The sequence below is a fragment of the Falco peregrinus genome, chromosome 2 (genome assembly GCF_023634155.1).
Source record: "Falco peregrinus isolate bFalPer1 chromosome 2, bFalPer1.pri, whole genome shotgun sequence".
Classification (NCBI taxonomy): Eukaryota; Metazoa; Chordata; class Aves; order Falconiformes; family Falconidae; genus Falco; species Falco peregrinus.
Window position 1 is genome coordinate 15370527 of NC_073722.1, and position 21776 is coordinate 15392302.

Consider the following 21776-nt stretch of genomic DNA (forward strand, 5'->3'; position numbering starts at 1 on the left):
ATATAAGTTTTTCTTTGTTTTCAGTTTTCTAATACTCGTGGGTTTTTTCCTCTTCCTTTTCTCCTTACTGCTTTTTCTTAAAAAGATAGGAACAATAACGATATAAACCACATAAGCTTCAGTAACTGAAAATAATACCACATTTTTAAATCCCTAGTAGTATGAGTTATTAAACAGAAAATGGAAAGCTGGGCAAAAAGGTGAAGTACTGTATCTTATTACCGATTCTCTCATTTAATCTATTTTTCAGATTATTGAAATATTTTGATGTATAAAAAATAAGGATATCTGCAAGTGAAGACTACAAATTACACACAGTGTCTTGTGCATGAAGTGCCTTACATATGTAAATGTATGCAAACCCAAGACTCGCATTTCACAGGCAGTTTCTGCAGACAGAGTGACGAACTATGCAATTTGCAAGGTGAAATCTATTTTATTTCCCTTTGACACCTAAAGGGTACCTTCAGCGAGCTGTTTCTCACTATTGTGGGAGACCAGTACTGGTAAGTCTTGTCAGTATTTTACACGGGAGGAGAGGCAGGAAAGGGCTGCAGTCCTACATGGTACAGACCCCTCAACACTTTTTTGTCCCCTAAGCATGTAGGGCACATCACATGGCAGAAGAGGGATCTTCTTCGATCATGCGGCAGAAGAGGGAGGGATGCCTGGTCACTAGGCCACATCAGAGTGGCAAGGACTCACCTGCCAATGAAAGGGGGGGTGTAGGTCCCCTCAAGTCACATCATATAAAACATTTCGCTTCTCCAGGCTTCAGCGCAGAGCATGGCAAACAGCAGGAGTGAAAACAGGGGGCTCTGTGCTCCCCTGGTTGCAACACAGCATCCCAGGCGCTGCTGTGCGAGCCACTGGATGCTGCTGCCTTGCTCATTCAGCTGGTGGTGGCATAAGAAACCATGCTGAGCACCAGTGTGGGACTGGGGGCTCTCACCACACACCCACACCCCCCCCGCCAGGTGCTGCCATGGGGACAGACATGATTAAGAAACAGCAGCATGAGGTGGGAGTCAAATGAAAATGTCTTCTGCAGAAGTGAGAGACTCAACAAATCTGATCACAGCGTATGCTGGAAGAAACTTCACAATTCATGGAGTCATTCTTGTCCATAATTAACTGAAAATTAATTACAGAATCTCAAAAAGAGCATAAACTAAAAATGGGCCAGCATACCTTCATAGTGCAGTTGCTCACTCTGAATCTCTTCCAATAATTAAGTCTCACATATGTCACTGGAGTTTAAAAAAACCCAACAAAACAACAAACAAACAATGATTCCCAAAAATGTTTGGGGAGTCCTAGTTGTCGAAGGGATATGTCTGTCTGCAGTGTACACACATACTCTCTAGAAATGAGGAAGATGAATTAACATGGCGTTTGGCAACTTCAGCTTTGCAGAAATTACAGGTTGCAGGTGCTTTTTATAAAATCAAAACAAAAACTGAGGCAAGAACATAATTAGGTAAATTATTTGCTGACTTGATGAATAATTTTCTAAAGATTATTAGAGGAGCTTGGAAAAGGCTTCAATTTTTCAACAAACAAAAGGAGAAGATAAACAATAAAACTGCCAAATTAATTTTGTTGAGCATTCATGAAAAGGTGTATTTTGTATCACTGAATTATACATATTACACAAAAAGTGCTTAAGGTTCTTAAAGCATGGCATGCTGCCATACATCAAAATATTTTTTTTTGAAAAAACATGTTAGCATACCGAGAAGTAGAAACTATGCCATCAAAACAAACCTGTAAAACTCTGACACAATAAACAAAAGAAAGAACATTTTAAAATTACTGAGAAAGAATATAATCAAAAGTAAAAAACCCAACAAAAACCAACACCAAAGAAAAAAGATCAGTAGAATAATTAGAGATTGTTCAAAAATGTGCTGCAGGAAACATGGAAGCTCTCTTTCTGATTTCCAGTTTTCCACTACAGAAATTAGTATCTTCAGTAACAGTAGGAAGGGAATCACAAACTTTCAAATTACAAAATTTGCTTTATAAACCACCTACTGCAGTAACTGGGAAGAGCTGGGTGGCAGCTTGGGACCTTTCATTCTCATCTACAGACAAGGAAAGCTGCAAAGGAGAGTCAAGTTCTTTTCCAACCCATGGAGACAGGACCTTGTTCCCTAAAGCATTACTTCTAGATCAACTGGAGGGTTTTTTTTAAAATTCTTATTTTTAATTAAAAGATAAAACATAATTATGTACAAGTGGAAAGAAATGTCCATGACTTCAGCAACTTGCACACATTTCAGACCTTGAGCTATGCTTATGACCCTTTTGCCTATCATCTTACTCTATTTCTCATGAACCAAACACATAGGCATCTCTGACACAGTTTGGTTTTTGTGTTTACCTTTACTTCCATTTGGAGGGCAAGAGTTTAGATTAGATCTACTGCACAAAGAGCACAGCACTGTGCAGTGTGACTCAGCTATAGACAGTACTATGCTGCAAACAGGACTTAATTGCATTTATAAATCCATTTTCCTCCAGCTCTTTACTGATCACACTGCCTAAGAAAATACTTGCACATTTTGCCTATAAGTCCAAATTAGAAACAGGTAAGAGTCCATTTTTATCAGAGTAATGTATATTCTTGGCAAAACTAGGCTCACCACATGAAACTGTAAGCTGTGATGTATCTTCATAATATGAACATACTCAAGCGTGTTCAAGCTAATTATGAAAAAATGTTATTTAATAACAAACCTTGGAAATTTAAATGAAGAGAAAATTACTGGTTTCAAATACGCATTAAGACCTCTTCTTTCCATTTCCACCTCCCTCTTTGTGATGATCTTCACTGTATCAGAAACCCCCTGCAACAGCACACGGAAGCTCCCAAAATTAAGTCTGAGATGCTGTGCTGCTCCACTGTAGACGCCCAATGGAAAGCTCTCCACTGGGGAAGAAAGTGGCCTAAGGAACAGAAGGCCATAAGCTACCAGTATTTCCTGCCAGACAGGGGCTCGCTCAAAGGCTGAAAGGTCCATCGGCATAAGGTGGCAGCCCTTGGGGCCCTTGAAACAGTAACACTGTCTCTGGGCTGCAGGCACTTTACATCTCTCTGGCAGTCCTCCCCTCTGCCTCCAACCCGGCCCTTCTCTCCAGGACCATGCAGAGGGCACCGCATCGCACTGACATCCAGAGCCGTGCCCCTACTATACCTCATTCATGGCAGTGATGAAGGACCTGCTTGTGCTAATTTAGCTCCTTTATGTGGCATAAAGGGATCAAATCAGGAATGAGAATTTCACCTTAGTTTCTCTACATGAAGAAAATCACCAAAACAGTTAAACAGCAAAGCTCAACCGCACGCCAGCTGTACACTGCACAGGCAGACTTGGCCTTCTAGGTCATTAAATGCAGATCACCAATTATAATTTCCAGCAGAATACCAAGCTCCAGCACAAGGGAAGATTTTTCAATGCATTCCTCATTTACAGTGCTCCAGCTAGTAAAAAAAAAAAAAAAAAAAAAAAAAAGCAAGCAACACCCTCAAGCAAAGCCTACCCCCTCCCTTGCTTTTTGCAGAGGACACTGTGTGAACACGTCCTTTGAAACACACCAGGAAATCACAGTGATGAACTCATGACACTGCAGACAAAGTGTCATGTGTTGCTGATTCAAAAGGTTATCAAGTCGGATGGCAGCCCTGTATTTTGTTAGAGCGCTAAGCACCCGCGCCTGCCCAGGAAGGCAGGCTTGCAGGAGCTCTGCTGGTACCACACAGGGCATGGCAACGGAGGATGCCCTGCACTGGCTGCTAGCAGGCTGCAGCAAAATTTACAGCACTCCACAGAGATGGGCTTCCTGCTCCACATATGTTTTCAGCATCATTTTTTGGGAAGAAGGAGCTACTACCATGGAGGTCTTGTTTCATCAAACAAAGGTGCTTTTCTGCTTTCCTTGGTAGATTCAACAGTGCAGGTCAAAATCAAGGGAAAGCCATCAGCCCATAGCATGCCACAATCTGGCCCCGTTTTCCTTTGGGAAGCAGAAACAACGGTCCCAGGGGGTAACGCAGCATCTCAAAATTAGGAAAGGGGTTGAAAGAGGCTTAACAGGGCTAGTCATCAAAAAAAAAGTAAGGAATGGCTTGCTTGAGTGTTTCTGCCAGGGGACAAGCCAGAAAAAGAGAGTCTGGGAGGTAGAAAAAGGTACTAGGCAGCAGGCAGAACCCAGGATTTTGCATACAACCTATGAAAGACAAGCAGCTAAATCTGTCTGTAGAACTAAACTAAGCTACTAGGAGAACAGGTCCAGGAGGATAAAAAGCAAATTGTAAGATAGGACACAATTTGAAGGAATTCATGTGACTGTGTCAAGTTTTCTGGAACTGTGGAAACACTCCATGGGAAGGGTCACTCTGCATCGAAGGGAAGGACCTGCAGCAGTATCCACACCCTCGTTCACAAACAACAAAATAAACCTAAGAGTGGTGAGAAAAAGTGGTTTGTAATACAATTTGCTCAGGTGATGACTTGAAACAAGATGCCCAACCGAGGCACAGCCAGAATTGTGTAGACATTGCAATGGAAGAATTAAAACAATGAAAAAACTATTATATGTTTTTCTGTCATACTGTTTTCAAAGTAACTTTGATAATTATTAAGGAAAGGTTTTGTCTTTTTGTGATTGGTACATGAACAATGGAGGAACAACATCAAAATTACTGCATATCCAACCAGTTGCAGAAATAAATCAATATAAACGTAGAATAAGCAACCAAAGAGTTGAGAGGTCTCACTATGTGTGAATTTGCTTTCATGATGGTGTAAAATGTTTTTTGCTATTTAAGAGAATGCTCATCACCAAAAAAAAAGCATGCAATACTTGAAACCCTAACACTTTCAGCTGTATGAAATTCCACTAAAATTACTGTCATCATAAAACACCCACTTTTCGTTTTTTGAGCCATAAAATACATATCTCTAAAACCTGATTTAGAATGACAATAGAGTTTATTAGCTATTAAGCACTTATTCAGTATAATTCCACCTTAAACTTTTGAGATTATGCAGCTGCCAGAACTATAAAAAGGGTGCACATTTCCAATGTTTTTGCCTAATCAAATTAAGAGACCAAACTATTAATATTCTGCTTACCTCCTAAATTCATTCCAGCTTGCAGACATTTCTGTAATCGACAGGCTGGGCAGTTCTTCCTCCGAATCTTATCAATTATGCAGTCATTCCTTCCCGCACACAGGTAATTGTGCTGTCCTGAATGAACCAAAACCAAAATGCATTATTAGAGGATGTATTTACATAATTCCAATTTGCTCTTCTCTGTCGTTTTGAAGTCGTTTTGAGCTTCTTATTAATGCAGACATTCCCAATCTCATTCTCTAGCCTTTCCAATAATCTTGTACTATGAGCATCTCTTCTGTTTAATTTGAGAAAGAGTTTCGGTGCATCACCCAAGAGAGAGAGCTCATTACTTCTTTTTAAGCAGGATTGGAATTTTTCTTTTTGCGACAAACAAACGATTGGTTTGAGCTTTTTCAAATCTACTTATACATGCCTCATCACAGAGCAGCCTGACAAGTCTTAGTTTTGGTAAGAAACAGAGGGCCACTCTCATGCTAAAGAAGTTCACAACCTAAAGCAGAAAAACAAAGTACAGGTTAACTTTCTCAATATACCCCACCCTCTGCGACCAGTTCAGAGTGCTCGATTTCCGATTTACTCAGTTACCTTCTATATAGCAGAAGGTTTCTGAAGGGTTTACCAACACAGGCTTGAATCACAACTGTATTATTTCAGTTCTATAAAGCCCCACAGAAGCACTCCCGAGGAGACAGCAGGTATTTAACACACAACATTCAGCAGAAGGGAAATACATGGCAACCAGGGAAATAGGCTGGCATTTAACAACTTGGAGACTCAAAAGGCATTTTGCTTTGTGGGAAGAACATAGGTTGAGCAAACACACACAGTGTATCAGACAAGGGCACTATCACGTGGACTTTTCAAAGCAAGGTACTTGAATCTGATGTAGAAAAATAAAGGAAGCCACGAGGGGGGTGGTGCAGCATGACAGAAGATTATTTTAGCTGCCTTGATCCAGAGGTGGCACATGGACATCTGGGATGAGCAGAACAAATGGTTTACAGCAGACGTGACAAAAAGCAATGCAGAGGGTTTCCAGAGGAAGGAAGAAAGGAGAGGACAAAGCACACAGTACAACAGACTGTAAGGCAAGCTGCAGGATTTGCGAGCACGCACAAGAAAACAGTCGTGTAAAACACAGCAGCGTGCTGTAGGCTTACGTAGTGGATGCTGTAAGAACTACTGAGCCTCAGGGACAGGCATTTTGGACATAAGGTAAGAAACTCGTAACTCCTAGTTCCTAACCAAGATGTCTGAAATGCAAGGTACAGGGGTAAAAATTCAGATTGCAAACGCAGTACCACAAACCAGCAACTAAGCAGAGAGACTCCTAAACACATAACGAACGAAGCAGGCGAGATGTGCAGAAACCCAAGAGTTGTACAAATAACACTGACGCCAATGACTGAAGCAGGCACCAGCCACGGGTGGGGAGAGGAAGCCTGGGCAGGGCTCAGAAGTAGGGCTGCACTGAAATGCGCAGGAGGTTGACGTGTGCAGGGAGTGGGAGCAAAGATGCAGGCTTGATAAGGGGACAGAGCTGCTGTAGGACAAGAGGTATAAAATACGTTTGCCAAGATATTTTCCACAATAAACACATGCTTCCTAAGGGAAAGACAAACAGAATATTCACAGGACACTGGAGACCTGGCTTCTGGTTTGTTCTCTGTCAGGAATTTGCCTTAGAACTTCAGGTAAGCCATTTTCTATCTCTGCATCTGAAATCCCTTCACCCTTAACCAACGTTCAGACTGAACTGAAATTTGGGCTGTTTCCTGTATCTCTTCACCGAACATCTCACACAAAGAAAACCCATCTTCTTTGAGTAAGCAGTGTTACTCTAATATCACTCTCATTTAAGTAAGGTACTGTAATACCACAAAGGTATCATCATATAGATAATGCTTTAGAAGTTTAAACAACAAGCAGATGGGCAAACAAGGGTTTTTATTAAGGGACCTTACCTAGCACTGCGACACAGATGAAAAATAGTAAAACTCAGGCAAAATAATTCATGAATATGAGCTCATGAAGTTACATCAGGCATAAAATCAAGTTGTATGACATAGTGACAGCACTAGTATCTATCAGCTGGTCTTTAAGTAGGCCTGCTAAACAACAAAAAGATAAAATTCTCAGCTAATCACAAAATGAAAACCTGCTTATCACACAATGTTTATTTTATGTCATATATATATAAACCAGATACACATGAGAAATATCAATTTAATCCCCATTTACATTTTTCCTCTGTACTGACTTGAGCACATCTCCTAAAGAAATATCATGCAGATAGCATGAAAATAAAATTAAAGTAGAAAACAAAAGTGTTTAAAATAATGATATAAAGATGGTTTATATGCCCTTACAAATACTGGTATACTATCTTTTTGTGGGGCAAGGGGAAAAATGGTTATTTTCTGCTAGGAATGCAAGTATGATTGCTCAGTGCTCACACAACGTCCTTTGTACATCACAGAGTACTGCAATACCATTTTTAGGCTTCCACAGGCGGGTGCAGGCTATTAATATGACAAGTCAGCTCTAACGCTGCAAAATGAACCCCGCTGCAGAACTACCCTAAAGGCGGTTTGTTCTACGAAATTTTACACCTGTTAAGTTAACATTTTTCACTACTGCTTTCAAAAGCTAATGGGTTTACTAGAAAGAGGTTAACGTTTATGTATTCCAGGATAATTACTTGGGTCACATTCTTAAATATTGTGGAAATGTTTATTTGATTCAATCACTATCACACTGTGACTTCCTAAGAAATATTCCCACAACAGCAGAAGACTTCCGCAAGTCACCCTTCAGATGGTTTAGATAGCCTGCAATTATTACTTTCTGAACTACCTACTCTAGACCATATAATTTCAGAAAACATAACAGCGAATATTCATCAATTTTTGAATCATGCATCTCTGAATACTAATGTACGGTACAAAATCTGTAAGCAGTTTTTCGAGTAAGCAAGGCAAAAGTCCTTCCAAAAAGCAAATGTCTTGTATTTTTTTTTTTTTATTTTCTAAAAAAAATAAAATAATGACAGTTATCTTAAAGCTTACATTAATGGAAGCAACTTGAAAACCATTAAAACACAGACTGGATCAGCATTCAGGCAAAGCCTCTATGTAGAGTGCAGCTATGAAATAATAACAAACAGGGTTTCAGTTTAAAGTTTATCATCTATGGTAAAAGAAATGCCTTCAGAGTTCCATGCAATCAAATATGGTACCTTTCAAATAAAAGCAATTTTGTCAAATAAGTTAGTAAAGCAAAGACACTCATAATGAATCAGTATGTTCCATTTGTGTAGCATGAGCCTTGTTCATGCCCCTCAACTTCAGAATCAAAACAAAAATCTACACATCTGAAATTGTTGCAGCTTTCAAGACCTCCAGGGATCTTCAGGATCTCAACAAGGCGAGGGAGACAGTCCTGCAAAGAGGCTGATGTTTTTGTGGTGCTAGCTCTCCAACTCCTTCAAGACCCCTATTGATCTGCTTGCGTAGTTTGTGTTTAGCTTAATCCAGCTGTTCCTTTTATCCGGTTTAATCACCCACAAGTGGGCTGGAAAGCAACAGAGTAGATATTGAATTCTCATCCCCCATGTGCTAAATGCGTTAAGATGAAAGTAATTTTTACATATGCCACCATTAAGTTCACTTATACGAGCTAATTTCTGCTCCATCTAAAATACAGAGTTACAAAAGATGCCAGGAAAACTTCCTGATCAAAATAAATAGTTAATAGGTACTACACAGTTACACACTAAGAAACAGAGATCTGTCCTATTCACAGCAGAGCCAGAGGAATATTTGAGTTTGCACTTTCCAGGTGCACTTTTCCAGCGACACAATTGTCGCTACTTACCACAGAGTGACACATCCAAATGTATGCACAAAAATACATCAATATTTCCAACTCTCTCACCTGCAAAAATTCTTTAATTCTCTGCTTTTATAGGCTTACAAAAGAAAATAAACCCAAAGTATTAATGAAATTCAATCTTCCCTCTTTCGACATTTTCTTGAACAAGCCAAATTCAGGAGTAAAGGAGGGGAGAAAACAAGCTGTTCTTATTTGGCCTATGATTTACTGCCAAAATGAGGCTGTAGCAGCAGTTGTGCCTTTCCCCATTTTAGAACTCCAGCACAATGATTGAGCCACTGGTCCCAAAAACTGCCTCGCTAAGATGAGCTCATGTGCAGAGCACTGCTACACTCTTCAAGGGGCCATGACACTTCCAGACATGTAAGGCTGCAATAGGAATGGGGTATAGATATTTCCTGTCAGTAATATTTCTGTTACTGTCTAAGGCAAAATTAGAAGATTACAGAAATTTGTGAGATATTCCACGTTTTATCTTCCTTCTAAAAATTATTTTTTCTCCCCAGTTTTTGAAGTCTAAGTCAGGAACTGCAAATCATTAATGAGCCTTCTACATTTCTGCTGTCTTGTTAAAATAGCAACTACTATGATCAAATGTTAAATTTTGTAAAAAAAAAAAAAAAAAGCAGCATAATGCTGGAAGAGGATCCAAAGACTGTTTAATTCAAGCCCACTCATGGAAGCATGACAAGACTAGCTTAACAGTTCAGGGAGGTTGTATTATTTTTTCTTTCTCTAAATTTGTCTTAAAACCTTCTGAGGAAAGGTATTCTGCCACTTCCCTATAAGCCACGTGATTAGGCTAGTGATTAGCCAGCCTTGAAGCTGTGGTTTTCCCTTTGCATTTAATCCAAACAGGAGTATTTTGCAACTGAGATGAGATGTTAGCACTCCCCCTAAGACATACAGAGCAATAGATCACCACCTTCTTACAGCAATCTCATGGCTATCGAAAGATCTTTGTTTGCCATCTCTGCTAGACTAAACAAATCCAGTGCTCTCAATCTTTCCTCATAGGTCATGTTTTCTAAATCTGTTGTCATTCCTCTTACTCTCTTTCCAGCTTCTTTCATAAAAACAGAGTGCCTGAAAACAGGTGCATTTTTCTTGCTGAGTTTCACCATCACTAAGGCCACTAAAATGGTTACTTCCCACATCTTGCACACAACAGCTCTGCTAATGCAATGCTGCACCAGATCTGGCTTTTGGCAATGGCATTAGGTTGTTGATTCACGCTCGCTTGCATGCCACTAATGCCCAGCTCCTCTCCTGTGGCACTGTTGCTTTCCACATATTCTTTTCTGCTTTTACCTGGGCAGTCAACTCTCTTTTTTCCCTCTGCTAGAGCTCTACGCCCACTGCTACATACCCTGGGAAAGGTAAGGGAAAAGTCTAAAAGCCATTCTGGGTACAGTATCTGAAACTGGAGTGTGCTTTAGGTCCCAAGACAAAGACATGATTGAGGAAGCCTAGCAAAAGGACAGGAAAGTGAGAAAACAGGAGTGGCAGGTAAAGACCCAACAAAGCAGAAGTTTGAAAAAACCTCAACTTTTAAAATAGCCTCTCACTGAAGCACATCAAAACACATGTAAAATGCTCAAAATTTTCTTCTTCCTCCATAATGAGAATTAATACTTTGACTCACAAAATCGCAGGCAAAGTTGTCTTCTCCCTGCAGGCTGCCAGAACAGCCAAGCCTTCTTCCAGGGTTTGAAAGGAGCTCTGCCTTGCAGGTCTGTACGTTGAAACCAGGATCCCTTTTGCAGCTTTCTGGGCTGGACTAAGGGCTTAGATTTCTCCATATTTCCCAAGCACGAAGATTACCTCCATGATGACAATGATACATGTAAAAAAGCCTTACAGCTTGGCACCTGCTTGAGCAAGCATGTGTAAGTGTTAAACACTATGACCTGGGCATCCTTAATGCAGGGGACTCCACTAAAGTTCCTCTTGCTGCTCCTATCAGGATTTATCAGCATAACCACCCATTTTACTGAAGTTGCTCCAGATAACAGTAGTGAACGAGGGGGAGAAAAAAAAAACAAACATCTGGGTTGAATGGCTGTAATTCTACATTAAGTTTCCCTCAATTTCAGAAATGTTATTTACTGCTCAACTCTGTCCTTTTCCTTTACCCACCAGCCTGTCAGACTGCACAAAAGCCAGCCCCTGCAACTCCTCTGACCTGGGCTACAGACCTTCCCTGCTGTAGGAAAGAGAAAGAAAACATGCTGCAGAATATCATCACTATTTTCTAAGGGAAGCCTCTTGCCTCAAGATTATCTGGTCAGCAAACAGAACCTCGTTTTTTCTGCTTTCTGGTATAGCCCTAATGAAGGGCTTTGCGTCCTACAGCAAGAAATCACATCATCTGCCCATCCTAACCTCTCATTTGTGCTCACTGAGCTATGTGGTATGTTCCTTTCATCCAGCACCAAAACCTTCACAGGTTTTGTGAAATTGATGTTATCTCTGTAATCCACATAAGCTCTTTTAATTGATAAAAATAATAATAATAATAAAAATACTCCTTTTAATGGCCAGTGTATAAATAAAATTACTGCTAAGACTTGTCACAATGATTTTCCACATACAGAAAAGGATTTCTGTTTGACACGAGTTGTATCATACTATCAAGAAACAAACAGCATATACCCGAGGCTTTTATTTCACCGTCTGCAGCTGATAGGTACTCTCAAATAAATCAGCACGGCAAGTACAACGATGAATCTCTTTCCAAATTTCAGTTTTCACAAAGCCTCTATTTCTTTCAGTTAAAAAAAAAAAAAGAAAATGCCTGCTATTTAATGGAAATCAGAACAGCATTTTCATTTAAAAGGTCCATTTGCTACACAGTTGAGGGCGCTTTTTTTTTTTTTTTTGGTAGCAGTTGACAACTGCCCAGCAACAGCAGCCTATGTTTGCAGTCACTATTTTAGGCTACGTCACATGTCAATTACATAACCTTGTTTTACTGCTCTTGAACTGATTCGAACAACCTGGGAAACAGATTAGGGCAGTCCCTCCCAGCCGGCCATCCGCATGCGACCGCAGGACCCGTTCCCCCTGCTGCAGCTCCCAGGGCTGCAGCCACAGCAAGTCCCGCTCTCCCCAGCTAGTTACTTATTGCTAGACCCGAGACATGTGATAATTAACTTCCTCAGCTCTGTTTAAACCAGTCCAGTCTGACTATGGTAAACCTGGTTCCTCACACTGAGATTTATATGTAATGCAGAATAAGCTTATAAATGCCACAGACAAGGTACAGAACTTAGATATGAATATTGCCCCTTCACTTTATATACAAACCCCAAGCACTCTCTATTTTAGATACTGAATCTCCGGGTTTCCTAAAATTCAGTCTGACTTCAGTATCTAGCTCCCTTTTTATTCCACAGCTTCATTAATCTGACTGCATCATTCCCAGACAACATGCTTTTCAGCTGCAAAGGCTGTATCTGACAACTGCTGAAGCCAACAATATTGATCTATTAACATTATTATAGCGCGTGCTTATAACATAGGTATAGTCCAAATCCTCTGAAGCGAGAATATAGAGCTTTTCCTCCTTCATGATAAATTAAGAGGGTTAATTAAAATTTGTTTTGATTTTGGCAAATTCTTCGCCACATCTGGGATATTTCCTGCTTGCTTCTCATTCTCAATTACCTTCTGCTACTTCTAGATCCAGGACATCTTTCAGTGTCTTTACCCTTTTATATTACTGGATTAATTTACCTACCATTTTTATGATATTTTGGTAAGCCTCCTTACTTTCTACTCCCCCCTCCTTTTTCTTCAATAAAATTTATTTTCTAACCTTCTCCTTTATCTGCTTTCATCTTCAGCCTTTCATTCCTCTCCTGTTCCACAAATGTTTCTTCAGTCTTTTCATTTACCTTCTAAATATACTATTTCCTCCATTCAGCCAGTAATAGGTGATTCATAGGGCACACTTACACTGCAGTCAAAGGTATAGCTACAGTTCGTTTTGCATACCCAAGCAAAGTATATTAAAACTACCTGGGACACAGAAAAAAAAACCAGTCTCCACAGCATCATTTTCTGCAGGGTCTAAAAAACCCAGTTAGGGCTCTTTTAAAAGCACGGGTGCATCGGCTGGTGCTCAGATAGCAAGTATAGTCTACGAACTTCTGCAACACAGTATTCTTCGAAATTTTCTATGTGCTTTGAACCTTGTGTTTAACTGTTATTTAATGTTATAATTAAACACTGTTGACAAAAATATTCTAAAATCCAGTGTGTTGGCCTGTGATCACCTGATCTTCTTCCTCTGTCTAATCTGAAATATGCTACTGATTCTTACTTGGCATCCCAAAGAAAGAGCTGCAGGTTATCCTTAGGTGGTGATTACGTCATGAACAATGACTTAATGCTCTGCACATTAACTACCGCACATGGTTTCTCCCAGAAAGCCAAAGTCTGAAAGCACAGATGAACTACCAGTGCTTCCTCCAACAGTGACTGCAGACACAAAGCTGATTCCCCTTTTTTCCTGGGGGAGGGAGCAGGGAGGGCTGTGTCCCCTGATGCTTTATATAAGTAAGTTTTCAAATTGCCACACTGTTACGCACTCCCTATGCGCATCTGAAAGCACAGACCCCAGAGCTGTGCCAATTTTGACATGGAGACTCTTTCCTGCTCCTTCACCTTCCCACAAAACTCGCTTTCACACTGGGCTGGGACCATGTTAACAAAAATAATTGGTATGGTCTGGTGATCCTGGCAAAGGAGACGAGAAGTTATAAAAATGGTTCTCACTCACTATTTTAAGCAGACTGAAAGGGCACCGATGAGAGGGATCAAGGAGAGAGAGGAAATTTGGCAAGGAAGCATGGGATGTTGCCCAAAAGAGGCTACTATTTTCTGCAGGAGAAACCATCCAGCAGGGATGAAACCTGTTAACAACAGCGAGACAAGTGAGCAAGAAAATACATGTAAATATCTCGTATTTGAGGTACATGTGTGCATTTTCTTCTGCCATGCTTAAAACATGCTGCAGCATTTTGAAAGCCTCTCCAAGTGTGTGCCTGGTACTCCAGCTGTCCCATTATCCACAGGGGCTGAGCCACCAACACAAGATATGCCCCAAACTGGTACCAAAACCATGCCCAGTGCTCTCACCGTTATCTCCACAGAAGAGACAGAGTGCATACCAACCAACCACACCAACAGGTGGTCACGCAGAAGAGCTGAGGCCTCCTCAAATCCAGAGGAGCTAAGCAAGCTTTCAGTTCAGCATGTTGGAAGTCTAAACACAGCCACATGACTTATTATGCAGTAATTCCCTTTTATGTGGTCAAAGAAGTGCTGAATGATACTAGACAACACAGAAGAGGAATAAGAAAAGTATGTTATCTGCAAAGCATTTCTGATTCAGTGCAATCACACAGCATTGGAAATCTGCTTAGGAAGAAAGGCAAGGAAAAAATATCTGCAGACACCAAAATAATCCTATTATCGAGCTAAATAATTTTGTTTCTGTTTTGAAATTAGTTTTCAGTTCAACTGCTTTTAATTTTAGATTATAATGGATAGAGTAATACAAAGAGTGAGAATTGGAGCTTTAGAGGATGTTGTTTTGACAAAATCACACATCCAATATTTTACAGTATTTCCTTTCAACTGCAAGTTTCCAAATTTTCATTTTGGTTTAAATTTTAACTGAAGACTGATTTTGAAGTCTCTAGACGCTATTATCTGCAAAGTAGTACATATGATAGGTTTATAAGAGATCATATTGCATGCATGATGTCTACTTCTGCTTTCCCATGCTAAAAATCTGATAAGGCATTCTTGACATACTACAAATTTCATTGCACTTTAATGGAAAATTTCAATGTACAAGAAATGGCCTAGAAAGACTGGAAAGCCTTTTTAAAAAGCATCATGCAAAAATCTTAAACTGCAACCAAAATGCCCTGCAATTTTTGCTAATAAAAGTGGTAAACTGCTCTGTTACCTTTACATACATGATGTAGTATCCTGCTTTACAATTAGCTCACTGTTGCAACTGGATTTCAGGAAGTACACAGTGTAAAATACAATTTGTGTGAAATACCAAGTTCATTTAAGGGAATGTTTAAGAGGGTGTGTGTTGGGGGTCTTCTGGAATGTGGAGAACTAATTGGTAATGTAAGGATTTCTAGCTGACTCTATGGGCTCCCTAAGCCTTGCTCCTTCACTGAATACTCTTCTGAAAATACTCACTTCCGTAAAAATATACGTAAGCATATATAGGGCTGAAGCCTGTTACACTCTAGTCACCATTTCAAACCACTTATTACTCTGCCCCACTATCCTACTGATACATTCAGGCATGTATCAAACTGTCATTGTAGTAATCATATGGAACAGGTGAACTACAAGCTAATTTCTATTCTCATAGGACAGAGAGAAAAATCAAGGTATATTGCATTAATTCTGTGTTTTGCAACTCCATTTTATAATTTGCAATTCTGGGCCAACTCCTTCAACGAGATGCATGCTATTTATATAAGTTATAACTAAAAAAATAGCCAGTTTGTTTCACAAACTTTTCCCAGCTCTTGATCTCAGTGAAAATGTTGTTCAACTTTTTTTTTTTTTAATTAAAAAAGTAGCTACCCTTTGGTTTTTGCAAACATTTGGAAGTTCAAGTCTTCTACGCTCTTGCATTTAGCATGCTCAGCAGATCATAAATTTTATTCTGTGTGAATGACACATTATCTTCAAAGCATATTTTTCTCTTGCAATTTTCATGTACAGTTTACTACAGCTCAGACTGGAAATATGCTAAATTCATAATAATGAATATTATTATGAATAATATCAACAATTTGTAATATTGGCAGCACATACGTTGACAAGTATTTTCCTCTGGAACCCTGGTCAGTAATAATTTTCTTTTAAAAGCTGCAAGCAATACCATCACAACAGAGACTTTTAGCAGAATCTTTTGAGATCCCAAACACAGAAATGTTGACCAAAGTAATATTAGATGCTCACCAAAGTGAACTTAAAGTTTTCTGCATGCTTGCTAGCTTCTTTAAAAGGAGTTTGTTTCACCCTTTGAAATATGTACATCTGCCTATTTATTTTCTGCATTTTTCTCTCCATTCTCTGTTATTCCAGGTGATTCTGAAGAACCAGTCAAAAGAAAGAGGATGAGGGGAATAGCAGAAGACTTTATGATTATAATGAAATTTCACAGTACATTCACTGTTGAAATACTGTAACAATCTAAAACAAGAAGTGTAAATTAAGTAACAGAAAGGGTATTACACCAATGATGATAGCTATGTTCATCTTTAAAGGGATGAGAGGGTCTTTCCAAGCACCCCCTTGAAGCAGGTGCAGAATTTCCAGGCTGCAGAGCCACGGGTCTCAGCCCTCTCCACCTCTGGAATTCAGGTCAGCTCTGTCCACAGTCCTTCACAAACCCCTGAACATGACAGGGCAACCCTCCCGCACCCCTGAAAACAGCTACTTCACCCTTTGCTTACTTGTCCAGCCTCACAGAGCAGCAAAACCACTGAAGAATCAAAGCTCCATCTAAACATCCCAAATTTTATTGGAGATCATCTTGAAAGTGACACTTCTATGGCCTCCTTCATGCCAGGCTGCAGCACTGGCACCAGGATTACCTCAAAGCAAGAGCAAGGTTTGCCTTTCACTGACAGCTGTCACACTGGGCACCAGACCCACGCCTTCATTACTGCATCGTTTTATTAGAAACTGCAATTTGCTTTGCCACAGAACTGAAGTAGTGATTTTTTTACACTGGAATCTTCCTAGGTCTTGAACAACTAAAGCCGTGTATGACTCAGTCTGCACCCAGCATTTTCAACATCTAGGAAGTTAGCACTGGGAGTTAAAAATAAAAAGAAAAGGTAATCTTCTAAAGCACAGCATTTTTTTCAGACACATAACTCATATGCCAGAGTGAGATCTTGAAGGGATCAGGCCTTTCCTTCATTACAAAGGAATGGATATTTAGGTAAAAACTCATATGCCAAATTTCAGCCAAAATTGTGGTGGCCACTGAAAACAAAACTGAAAAAAAGAGACATAGGACAAGAGAAAAAAGTTATCTAGGGGCATAAATATATGACCAAGGCATAAATAGAATTATTCCATTCTACTTTCAAAGATCATTTTACCTAATCAATAGAATTGCTGTTTCAAAATTTGTTTTGCTCAGTGAAAACTAAGAGACAATTAGTATATAATTTATATTCAGAATTCACCCCTAGATTAGGGTAACTGCTCCTTCATGGTATGTTATCCTCACCACTTGCATTCAATACTTTTAAGAAAAGCAAAACAAAACCCTCAGTCTATTCATATGTAACTTCATAAGGCGCATGTTTGAACACAGATTTGTTTACAATTCTAATTCAATTTTCATAATTAAAATTCTGGTAGTATGAAGCAGATTGAATTAATTTTAGTTTCCTGCAAGTAGCTATTTAATATAAAGTCATGTGAACTGAAATGTCATTGCTTACAAGAACTGTATGAACGGTATGAAAATCCTTTGGGTTAACCTTCATAAAATACAGCAATTTTCTCATTAAAGTGACAGAAGGTAGCCATTGCCAATGCTCAGTCTTTTCAGCACCAGCTATCAGATCTAAAGCTTGCAGGAGAGGTCATTGAGGCAAATGGATGATTGAGGGTGATGGTCACTTAGTGTAAAGCCACTGTATGAGCTTAACCTCAGTTTCATGTGGCTGACAAAGTATTTTTGTATTCTGTAAATGGTGGGTTTCACTACTGGCATCAAAATCAATTGTTTTATCTTTGAAAAATGATAGTGACTGAAAGCAACAGTCCACTTGTCTGAAACGTGTTTTGTAAGTAAAAGTGATAAAATTTGAATCAAGAAAACTGAAATTTTATTAAGGTCACTAACATTAGAAACCTGATCTGCCTTCTACTTATGCCAGATTTCAGTGTGATGTCGTGCACCCCAATTTATAATTATAGTGGATAATCCAGTCCTATGCTTTTCCTAAGACATCCCAGATTCCTAGCTCTGTTTTGCCTTCTTCAGAAGTAACTTTGAAACTGCTAGGCACCAGCATGAAAAGCCTCCCTGAAAATGTACACTCATGTCTGAAAACGCACAAAGAAAAGATCAAAATGAAAATTAAAAGCAGATGCGCTTTATGTACTAAAAGGTTTTTCTACTTCGATAAGTGGATTATAATGAAGTGTGGCACCATGTTTCATACAATTTATTAATCCCATCCCACTTATTTACACTCTAAAGCAGCATAACGATTTCAAAGTTGGATCACAGCCAAAACTCACACAGAGAAATAATTAAGAAGTTATGTGGAAAGATTGGTCATTGTTGAGTTTCAGGGGTTTTCTAAAGAGACAGGTTGACTTTTAGTTAACCAGAAGACCAAAGATGAAGTACTTGTAACACAAGACCAAGTGCAGAAGTGAACTAATTTTTGAAAGGGAATAGATGCTATGAAAAGATAACCAGAACTTGACTTGCCCTGCCATTACAACCCTTCTAAGCCTGGAGAAGCTGGCACAGAAAACTTCTCTAAGCTACTGCTGATGCAACCAGGGAAACTACATTTTTTCCAGACAGCACCTATCCCCTGGTCTTGAGGTTACCAATCAAGCTACATAACTCGGCAAAAAAATGATAAGAGAATAAAACAAAATATTGCTGAAGCTCGGAAGGCATGAGTTTCAGGAGGACAAAGAAAAGCTGGAAAGCAGAGCATGTAGGTCATGGGGGAGAGTGTTATGGCCAGGTAATGCCTCTGCAAAGCTTCTCCAGCCTCTGAAAGAGGGCTTTCTGTCCCCACAGGCTTTCTTGAATGGCTTGAAGGTCCACACTTGCTCCTGCAGTAGTGTTTTTGGCAAGGCAAAGCTGAAACTAGTCCAAGGGTAAAAAGCCATTTATACCTGTACAAAGCAAGCAGAAGACTCTGCAGGGTTGGAATGACAATGCTTTACCTCTATTTTACCCAAGTTTAGATGTCTACACCAAATAAAATGGGAAATCAGACTGTAAGTGTAAAAAAGTGCTGGTTGGCAGTTTCCTCCTGGGTACAGCATACTCCTTCTGCCTCTAGGAGCACCCTCACCTCTTGTATTTCCAAGGTAATAGTCCCTGAAAATGTTGAGCCACTCAGCAGATCAGGAATACTTTAAATGGTGAAGTACAGAGATACGGAAATACTGTTGGAGATACACTCATGCAGGAAATGTATTTTATTTATTCACTGATGCACAGCGCCCAGTTCATTTTATCCACTACATTTCTCATCCACTAACCTCTCTCTCCTTCTATTCCTCACCTGAAAAAATGGTTTATACAGTAAGCAAGAAGTCTAGAATGCTGTTCATTGTTCTTATTTGGCAAGATTTACTTGATGAGAAGACCCTATACCAATTTTGCCATTAAGACTTTCTACAGTAAACTCCTACTGAGGATAAGCCACTGCCAAACACAGTCAGTTACACTGGGAAGATCAGAGTATCAGAGGGACTACTGCTTATTTTCATCTTTTCATTGGAAGCAGGAAGAAAGAAGGAAGAGTTGTCAGTGTAAGTGTGGATAGAAAAATAATACAAAAGGCTGTACAGAAATTAGAAGCAAAGACAGGAAACAAGCAATAAAATTGCAGTTGGAAAAATGCTACTGCATGTACCAAGGGAGTAATCCAAAATAAAAGAGTTAACCACAGAGCAAAACCAAAGCAAAATTTGGGAAGCATCAATGTTGAAAGACACTTAGGAATAAGAGGATAATCTAGATGTAGGAAGCAATGCGGCAGAGGAGAACTAAGCACCAATAACACCTCTGGCTCCTTCTGCAGGAGCATTACACGGTGGAGCTGGCTGGCAGGGCAGTGCTCTCTTTATGCGTTTCTTCTGCAGCCACACCTGGAATATTGTATGCAGTTCAGGCACTTCATTACTGGAAGATATAAACAAACTGGAGGAAGTCCAGAGAAGTGGAACGGAAATGATTAGAAGCCGGAGGGAGTGATTTACCAAGAAAATTTAAAGTAGCCCTTTACCCGCCTGTAACTTCTCTGATAATTACAGACGGGAAATGATAACAGCCTAGTTCAAGTCTCCAGTCACGTGCCTTAAAAGCCCTTTTGCCTTGGGCACTTAAGCATGTGCCTAGTTTTAAGAAAAAAGAGCACATAAAGATTTTGACCTGATGAAGAGAATAAGATTAAGTAAGGAAAAAAATTTAGGCTACATACCAGTGAAATCCTCCCGGGAATGAATTGTGACTAACTGAGCTACCATAGAACATGGAGATTGTATTGCCTGAAATTTCACATTTTATTGCTGATAATGGAAAGAGTTATTCACATATGAAGTTTATTTTCCATGAGACAACTGGACTATTCAATATAAAAACCGCTACCCACGTACACAAGTCTTTGCCACAAACATATAGCACCAAGTTACCTTGCCCAGGTAAAGAGACCTGACAAGCAAACATTTTTACCCCGGACTGTGTAAGCCTGGTGGAACAGTTCTGAAAAACAACAAATGATATCCCAGCAGGGAAGTAACTGGATTCTCCTAGCTCCTCATGCACCAGCATTGCTGGGAGGTGATTTTTAGGAAAGTAGCATTTTATGTAACTGTTGAGCAGTCAGCAGAGCTCTACTGAAATACACTTTAAAAGTCATGTAGAGACAGCCAGAGTGTGATCTAGGGAATGGGTGACTACCACTCACATAGGTTTTGCATGCAGTCTAGAACCTACCCACCCCCCTCCATCCACCTCCCCCAACCCCACCCCCCACCCCCCTCCCAAAAAAAAGAAAAAGAAAAAAGTAGCAAAGTCCAGCTGCAGGCAGCCTGCAAAACAGCTTGCAGGGATATAGCTTGCTATATAATCACAAAACAACATTCCAAGCCAACAGCCATGTCTGAGCACATAGGATTCCCAAATCCCTCTACTGATAGACAAAGCCTCTGAGAAAAGTTATGTTAAAGGTAACCAAGTGCCCCCACCCCAACCCCGTTCACCTAGCTTGTGCTGAAAATCACTTCTTGGTGCTCCAAATAAGGAAAGCCCATAGTTCCACACTGGAGAAATACCCTGGTCAGATTTTTAGCTCACAAATGGGAAAAAAACCCAAAACATACAGAAGGGGGAGACCTGGAACAAGACAGAAGTCTGCAGCATTTACTGGAAAGTCAGCATTTATCACTAAAATTACGTTGGATATGCATATCTTAATAGCATGCTAGCCTAGGCTTTTGTTTATATAAGTAATGCAAGCTTTATGTTGTAATTTCTGCAATATTTTTATAATTCAACATTTACCTGCAACCTACACTTAGATTTATGAGAATGAGATAAGAACTGGCACAAAGCCAACAGGTCTCAGCTTCAATGCATCAGTGCCTTGATTTTATATTACAATTTTTAATGAACTTTCCGCAGTACAGTTCTAAAGGTTTGGCAGAAGGTAAAATGACTGCATGGTTGATCACTGCTTTCACTGCTTACAAGGTGGTATCTATAGGCCTCAGAGTCCTACTCCAAGGACTTTTTCCCCCCCCTTTCTTTGTATAGTACATGTCAAACTGAATCTGAAAATTGGATGAAATCTGTCAAAAACCAGATTATCACCAGTAGATCTTGTAGGACTACATATAGTTAAGGTTGCCTGACACTTTTCATTTTAAGACCTCGTTTTCTGTTGCTGGTAACTTTACCACACA

At 39.7% G+C, this 21776-nt stretch overlaps 1 protein-coding gene across 5 annotated transcripts in view; it reads right to left on the reverse strand.

Annotated features, from left to right (window-relative positions):
- Nucleotides 1-21776, reverse strand: part of NR3C2 (nuclear receptor subfamily 3 group C member 2) — a 214261-nt gene that overhangs the window by 54444 nt on the left and 138041 nt on the right. For all 5 annotated transcript variants that reach the window (XM_055794386.1, XM_055794388.1, XM_005243308.3 and 2 more), the window contains one exon: nt 5142-5258. In XM_055794386.1, coding sequence (XP_055650361.1) covers nt 5142-5258 — 117 coding nt within the window. The remainder of the gene's footprint in view (nt 1-5141; nt 5259-21776) is intronic.